The sequence below is a fragment of the Hydra viridissima genome, unplaced genomic scaffold, assembly GCF_058129835.1.
Source record: "Hydra viridissima isolate aposymbiotic clone 2 unplaced genomic scaffold, HvirCarnegie_v1 scaffold_2, whole genome shotgun sequence".
In the NCBI taxonomy this organism is placed as follows: Eukaryota; Metazoa; Cnidaria; class Hydrozoa; order Anthoathecata; family Hydridae; genus Hydra; species Hydra viridissima.
This window is the reverse complement of record NW_028324301.1, coordinates 22,636,234-22,644,106: the sequence shown is the minus strand read 5'-3', so window position 1 is coordinate 22,644,106 and position 7,873 is coordinate 22,636,234. Positions and strand designations below refer to the sequence as shown.

The following is a 7,873-nucleotide window of genomic DNA, read 5'->3' as shown; positions in this document are numbered from 1 at the left end:
TATTGGATTTTGTCAAAAAAGGTGAGAACGAGTGCACTATTTCAGCTATTATACTCTAATTTTATTGATTGTGACAGTTTTTAATATACTGAATATGTATTGTTGTAATGTGTTTATGTTATGATTTCTAACAGTGTATTAAAAGTTTCGTGTGATAAGTTAAAACGAGAAAATCAATGGAATATAAACGATGAACTCCAATAGTAGAAACAGCAAAAAACCTGAACCTTTTGAGAATACGTACGATCATGAAAGAAATTCTGAAATACCAAATGGATCATTGCATTTATGTCATATGAAAACAAATGAAGACCACACTGGAAAAACGATCAAGCTACATTTTTATTATTTTGAGTAAATTAGATTTTAAACTTCAAAACACCATAGCTCACTTATTTGTTAAGTTAAATATCTGTGTAATTTGATAGGTTTTCTAATTATATGGTCAATTATTATATAGTTAAACTGCAGCCGAATGTAACAGGGGGAAAAACCCAAAAAAAGCAAAAATATAGCTTGATCGTTTTTCCAGTGTGGTCTTCAAATGTATATCTTTAGTAATTATAAACTGATGTTCTAAATTTGTCCCTCACTTTTTTTCTTTATATGCCTGCAACCTTTTTGTAAAATTTTAAGTAAACCAAACCATTAAGAAAATATTAGTGCATACAAAAAGCGGAACCAGGACTTAATAAGATAACAGATCTCTTAGTACCTTGTAAATGTATCATAACATTTAATCTTTCTAATTTCTTGGTAATTTGAAACAACAACAACAATCGCTCAAAAGCTGAAACTTATAGTTAGTATCAATAAAATATATATACACATTTCTTACAGCATAACGCTTTATAAAACTATACACCAAGAGCCACGTGCTTTAAATTACTAAGGAGAAAAAGATTTTCATAATAAATTTGAGAAATTATGTGTCTAAAATTTTTTTCTGCGAAAGCGGTCTTGGTCTCGGTTTGGGAACTGGTCTGGAAGCATTATATTTCTTTTGCTGGGGAGAAGGCGTGAAATCTGATTGTGGACTGTTTTCTAAGTATATAAAGAAAAACCGTTAAGGGTTAAACACGTTAAAATATTATTATTATGTTTTAATGAATTTTTCTTAGTTGCTAGATTATTTATAGGGCTAAAGTACTTACCGGGCGATCCATACATGTTTGAGTTCTGAAATTTTTCTCTTATGGCTTTGGCAATGATGTCAGCTGGATTTGACAGATCTTCTACACGATCATTTTTTTTGAGTGGAGTACCTCCAGGTGACCTGTAGAACATTTTCAAAAATAACATATCTGTACAAGATTTAAAAAAACTATATTTCTTATATTTGATGTCATAATAAGGTAATTATTATAAAACTGAAGGAAAAGATAAATTTAACACACACCGACTAATATTTGAGTTCTTCAGTTTAACATTGGATAGACCTTTTAACACATCATCCATAACAGAAGACTTGCTACTCTCTTCAGCAGCACAGACAATTTTAATAGAAGGTAAAGAAACCTAACATGTGCAAAATAAGTAAAACTCAAATGAAATTCATTTTAAAAATTTTTAGAGAGGTATGTAATACATTTTTGGAGGTGGGGAGATTGCAATTTTCAACTAAAAAAACTTAATCATTCAACATTAAAGATTTCCATAAAAAAAAGTTTAAATAATACCTTTGCACTTTTATTAAGAGGTGGTAGAGGAGGAGGTGGTGGGGGTGGAGGCAACATACTTGTAGGTTGGACAACTGCAACCTGAGCAGAGGGTCCTGCAATGGTAGGAGCTAAGAAAGTAGTTATGCAACTGTTGTATAAAAACTCAAACTCACCAAGAAATCTAATTTCAAAATGAATATCAATACTAACCATTCTTAGCAGAAACGATTGCAGCTATTTGAGCTCTTAATTTGGCAAGTTCATCTTCCAAAGCTGATAGCTTATTTGGATCTTCATTACTTATTGCAGCCTTTGGAGGAGCTTCCTATAAAAATTCAAATCAATTTCACTTTACTAATATCATTTTCTTGTAAACCTAATTATTCAGCTGTTCTGATTTTTTTATGTATTTATTGCTACTGATTTCTTGAGTTTGCTAACTTTGCTTCATACTGTTTTTTTACAAATTTGGAAAATTCTCAAGTTAATAAGTTGTTTCAAACCCACTATCTCAGATTGAATAAACTTTGTTAAGATATTTTGCATATATATATATAAGGGAAGTCCAGTACAGAATCTTATATTGTTCCTGAAATATGGTTTTTTGAAATTTGATTTCCTTCTAAAAATTCTTTGATGAAAATAGAGTTTGTTTATAATGAGTTTTCTTTAAAAACTTTAAAACTTTATACATTTTTGACAACTGCACTGAAACAAATTGTTCTGATTCTGATGATTCTAGTTGGGAAATTCATCTCTTCACCCATCAAAACAATGGATTTTTTTAAAGGTTCAATGTACAAATATGAGAAGACTTTTAAAGGCTCAATAAACAATTATGGCAGATTGTTTTTGAGAAAACTTGTCCTTGAAAGTTGCCTCAGCAAGTTTTTAAAAATTTATGCTTGGTATTTCAATCCTATAGTGTGGTCCTGGAATACTATGATTGCACTATCTTTAATGATTGAAATTTAATTTACTGATTTTTTGAGTTTTCAAAAAAAAAATTGGGATTTATGAGAGAGTGGGAAACTCATGTAATTGAAAGAAGCATGAAATTTCTCAAATACCAAGAAAATGAAAATATAAACAAAATAATGAATAAAGTTGGTTGTTACCAAACATTACAACCAACACCTAAACCAATCAATATACCATTCAACACAAAAATCTTAAATCAAAAGATTGATACAGCTTAAATTTTATTCTTTAAATTGTTAACTTTTTAAATACAAAAAAAAGTAGTTAAACATACAAATGATTATATTAAAACTATTAAAATATATTACAGGTACCTGTAAAGTTTTAAAATTTGCAGTTCTAAATAAACTTTAATTTGTATTACTGCCAAATGATTTCATGATTTCATTTAGATGATAATTTATAGCATCTACCTTTAGTAGATTGAATTTTTAAAAATAAAAATTCCACAAAACATTTGTATTTCAAACCAATAAATCCTCTTATGCAACAAGTATCCCTGGCACAAGAGAAGCAAAGAATATTGCCTAGTTTGCTGGATTTATGACACATTTACATTTTTAAAAAATTCAATGATAGAAATACTTTAGATTTTAAAGCTGGTTGGTTACTATGTCATTAAACAGCTTAATAATGTAAAATATGGTGTACCTTCTACCTTCAGCTTCTGGTTCTCAGAAGAGTTGTTCTTTCAAACAAAAAGTTGTACAAAAATTTGCAGAGAAGTTCTTCAATATGCTGAAAAGTTCAATTGGTTTAATATTTTGCCTGCACCATTCATCTATTTTCTTTAGTGTCTTGAATATTGCTTCTTTAAGTGACTGTTAGCTTGCCTTTGCTAAAACTTGATTAAAAGTGCCTTCTACATTATAGTATGACTACAACTAGTATTCTCCAACTTTGTTCAGACTGTTCTTGTAGTTTTAATACTTGAACTTGTTTTTTTTTTAAATTCTTATCAAAAAGGAGAAACTTTAATCTCAAGTTTAAGTTCATTAATCCTTTTGGATTAATGAATTTAAACTTGAGATTAAAATTTAATTTGTGCATTCAACGCGTATTTGTGTTGCACACGTATTTAGCACATACAAGCATAAACTTTAACTGAAAATTGAACATTTTTGACCCAAAAAACAAAAAGTCCACCACTTAACTTTTTCACATTTAGAAGAAAAATCAAAATTTGAATTAATCAATTCCATATTTAAATCTTGTTTACTTTTCAAGAACATTTCTGAAGTTTAAAGTTTTTCACTAAACATTTCTAAGGTAACTTCTAAAACATTTGCTACTCTCTTTGGATAACAGTATTGATCTTTGTCACCTTTTCTCATACCCAACTCTGTCTTGATGTATTAGAGGTGAACAACTAAAGATGAGGAATGATTAAACTGAGCTCTACTTCTTCATAGTTTTCATTTTGTCACTTTCATATTCATGGATAAATTGTTTTTAATACAACATTTATTGCTATCTGTACAAAGTTTCTGACTGGGCAACAAACTAAATTTTTGCAATGGTTGTACTGATTTTTCTTAGTAATTAAAAAAAAAAAAATTGTTTAAAGTATTTTGCAATGAAAACATAGTCGGTGACTAAACAATGCAGCTAACTTTAATAACAAACTTTGTGTTGCTAATATATAATATCAAATTTTTTAACCTTATTTATGACCACATTAAAGCATATTTAAATCTTATTTAAACACAGATTATATATCTTTACTATCTTAGATCCATAAATAAAATGATAAATAAACAAGCATGACGAAGTGAATGAATATACAAGTCTCATTTATTATTGCCACTGATTGTGATGTCACACATCACAACCAGTGGCAATAACAATTTCTACTTAAGCAATATATCTCATAGCTTTGAAAGTGTAAAATTATAGTTAAATTTGAACAAAGCCTGGTTGTCTATATCTGTATGTCTGACAAAAGGATATGCACACCAGTATTTAGAGAAAGTCGTATGCAATGAACCAGGAAATATACTTGAATGAGTATATCAAGAAAATCCTTTCATTAAAAAATGTCTTTCTGATATTATATACATATATATATATATATATATATATATATATATATATATATATATATATATATATATATATATATATATATATATATATATATATATATATATAGCCTGATATTGCAACATCACATTATAGCAATACTATATGGATGAAAAGAATGTCAATTTTGTGAATAAAGAGGATAACCCCACAAACTTCCATTTGACAAAACTTTAACTTACAAAATACATTTTTATTGATTTTAATTACTAATTTGAAATTTTTAATAAGATCAGAAAGTAAATAAGAAAAAAAAAAGTACATTTAGCTTAACTTCTTCATCTGACTCTGTATCATCATCTTCATTAACAAAAATATTTAGATCATCCCATACTAATTGCCCAATGTCTGCAAGAGTTGGAACAACATGATTTTTGACTTGATCAACATGTTGTCGAACATGGTCTAAGTTTGTAGCTAAGAACGAGGATGCACTATCAACAAATGCTTTCCGAGAGTGTTGTAAAAGCTAAAATATAAAATTGATTTTTCAAATTACAAAATACTAATTCTTGGTGCTATTAAGGCTTGGGATAGGCTGAGCAACCCAAGAAATTTGCAGAGAGTTCCATATGCTACGGGCACCAGAAGCCCCTCCCCAAAAAAAAACAAACTGATATGAGTTTGCCATCTTTTCAAGCAGTTGCTTGGTATTGGGGTGTGAGTGCCAATTTTTATTATGGAAAGTTTAAATAAAGCATGATATTTCAAATAAATGGAGAGGTATGCTAAAGATATAAGGGTATTTGATTTTCACAGAATATCCTAGCTTAGTTCAAATTCTGGATTTATTTGGTGTTTGAGTATTTAGTGCATAAAATCAGCAGTTGTTGCTTTTTATTATTTTGAAATTACTAATCATTTGATTAGTAATTTCAAAAAAACAAAATCATACAACAAAGATGTTTCAGTTTAATTTTTATCCAAATGTTTTAAGTGTTTTTTTAATTTTTTTTTGTTTAAAATGTATTAATTTTGAAATGATGAAGAAAGGGTAAGAAAATTCATGTTAGAATAAGTATATTGGTTTCATTGTATATTTATTCATTTATTTATTTTATTTAATTAATTTATTTATTTTTATTTTTTTTTTTTTTTGGGGGGGGGGGGGGGTAAGAAGGTTAGCAAAAGGTAGAGGCTTCAAAGTAGGGTTGACAAAAGGTAGATTTGACAAAAGGGGTCCTAAATTCTGTCCATGACCCTGGGTGTTATATTAAATACAGATAGTAGAACAAGAGATTATCTTATAATATGCAAATTAGAAAGAACTCCTTTAGTTAAATTTAAAAATGATACACTTTTTTTTATTTTTTTATTTTCTAAACTGGTAAACTAAAAACTAAGGAGCTTTTTACAAGTAAGAATAAGAATATTTATAAACAAATTACCAGAATAAAACAATAGTAAACATAAGATTTAATATTAAAAAAAAAAAAAAAAGGGGGGGGGGGAAACAGAAATAAAATTCTTTACTTGGTAATAGGCTCGTTTTGAAGGTTTTAAAGGAACATTTGATCCAATATATCGCACTACACTTCTTTGATAACCAAGATTAGCTTTTGTTATTCTGTGATGTTGTATGGCTTTGTCCTGTATAGAACTTTTCTTTTTCATTTGTCCACGTTTTAACCGTAATTTGTCCCCAACCTTGAAACATAAATTACAAATAAATAAAAAAATTTAGCAAAGGGTGCAATTAAAAAAACTTGCTTTTGTAAGTAAAAAACTACATGCACACCTATTAAAATAACATCAAACATACAAGATATTAAGGTAGGAAGAGACAGCCCTAATTATCAAAAAAAGAATATTTTATTTTAGAATGTATTCAATTATATATATATATATATATATATATATATATATATATATATATATATATATATATATATATATATCCAATACACTAATAGTGTATTCGATAATATTGTATAGGTAGCTTTATATATATATATATATATATATATATATATATATATATATATATATATATATATATATATATATATATATATATATATATCCAATACACTAATAGTGTATTTGATAATATTGTATAGGTAGCTTTACCATTTCACTACCCCCAGATTCATCTGATGGAGCCTGAGGAACATCTCCTGAAGCATACAAAGGAAATATAGTTTTAACAAATTGAAGAGGGGCAGCAATTATTTTTGTTAAGTTACTTTCTTCACTCTCATTATTTGTTGATTCATCAGAAGACATGATCGTCGTTTTGTCTCTTTTAAACCATCGTAATTACTTGTTAAACCGAATCTTCAAATCATCACAACAAAAACTCCTAGTAGGTTTGTATAATCGCACATCAAAAAGTGCGATTTAATATTTATCGAAGAACCGTTTTTTACCACCCCACACAACCGAATTGAAAAGCACATCACCGCATCGCAAAACATACAAGTTACTTATTTTATTATTTTTTAAAAACTTTTCGTCAGCGATTAGTTTCCCTGGGGAAAGTTTTCCATAATAAACCAAACTTTTATTCTTTTTTTTTTTTTTCTTCAAGAAAAAAATTTTAAAAAGCTATCAGTTTTAGCATTTTTCTTTTTGAATTCTTTTCTTTGATGAGGTTTTTTTTTACAAATATTGTACAACATTTCAATGCTTTCAATTGAAAATGTTTTTTTGCTAATTTTATCTTCCTTATTCCTGGTTTTTCGTTAACACAATCGAGCAAATAATTGTACAATTAAAAGTAAAATTACATGGCTATTGAATAAAACTTTAGTTATCCCTCCAAATTGTTTGAATAATTTTCAAATTCTTTTTTTCATTTAAAGGCTTGTTTCATTTTTCTAATTATTTTACAAAACTATAAAATAATTAGAAAAATGAAATGAGAAACGAAAGCCATTTTTAATGATTTAAATATTCGCGATGCGTAACTACAGTCAAAGCCACGAAAACGAGGAGACGATACTGTCTTTTTTTCATTTGCCCTGATTTTATCAGTTCTGAAGTTTAAGTTGTTAAGCTGAACTTATTATTTTGCTACCAACGGTTTTTTACAAGACAATAGAGAGCTTAGGGGACGTCCATAAAGTACGTACGCAGTAAAACCAATCCTTTTGGACCCCCCCCCTCCCCCTTGTACGCACTTGTACGCTTTTAACACCCCCTCCCCC

At 28.2% G+C, this 7,873-nt stretch overlaps 1 protein-coding gene across 2 annotated transcripts; it reads right to left on the bottom strand.

The window, feature by feature from the left end:
* Nucleotides 1-783: 783 nt before the first annotated feature.
* On the bottom strand, nt 784-7,809 carry LOC145193156 (mitochondrial fission regulator 2-like). 2 transcript variants are annotated; one of them, XM_090079569.1, is made up of 8 exons: nt 6,795-7,809; nt 6,198-6,371; nt 4,987-5,193; nt 1,872-1,986; nt 1,680-1,789; nt 1,400-1,518; nt 1,155-1,276; nt 784-1,044 (listed from the first exon to the last, which is right to left on the bottom strand). In XM_090079569.1, exons 1-8 carry the CDS (start codon nt 6,948-6,950, stop codon nt 926-928), a joined length of 1,122 nt encoding a protein of 373 aa, XP_089935695.1. In that variant the 5' UTR covers nt 6,951-7,809; the 3' UTR covers nt 784-925. The 2 variants fall into 2 exon arrangements, with proteins under 2 accessions (XP_089935695.1, XP_089935696.1); XM_090079570.1 differs by having other exon boundaries at nt 1,680-1,774; nt 6,795-7,093.
* Between the last annotated feature and the right edge of the window lie 64 nt (nt 7,810-7,873).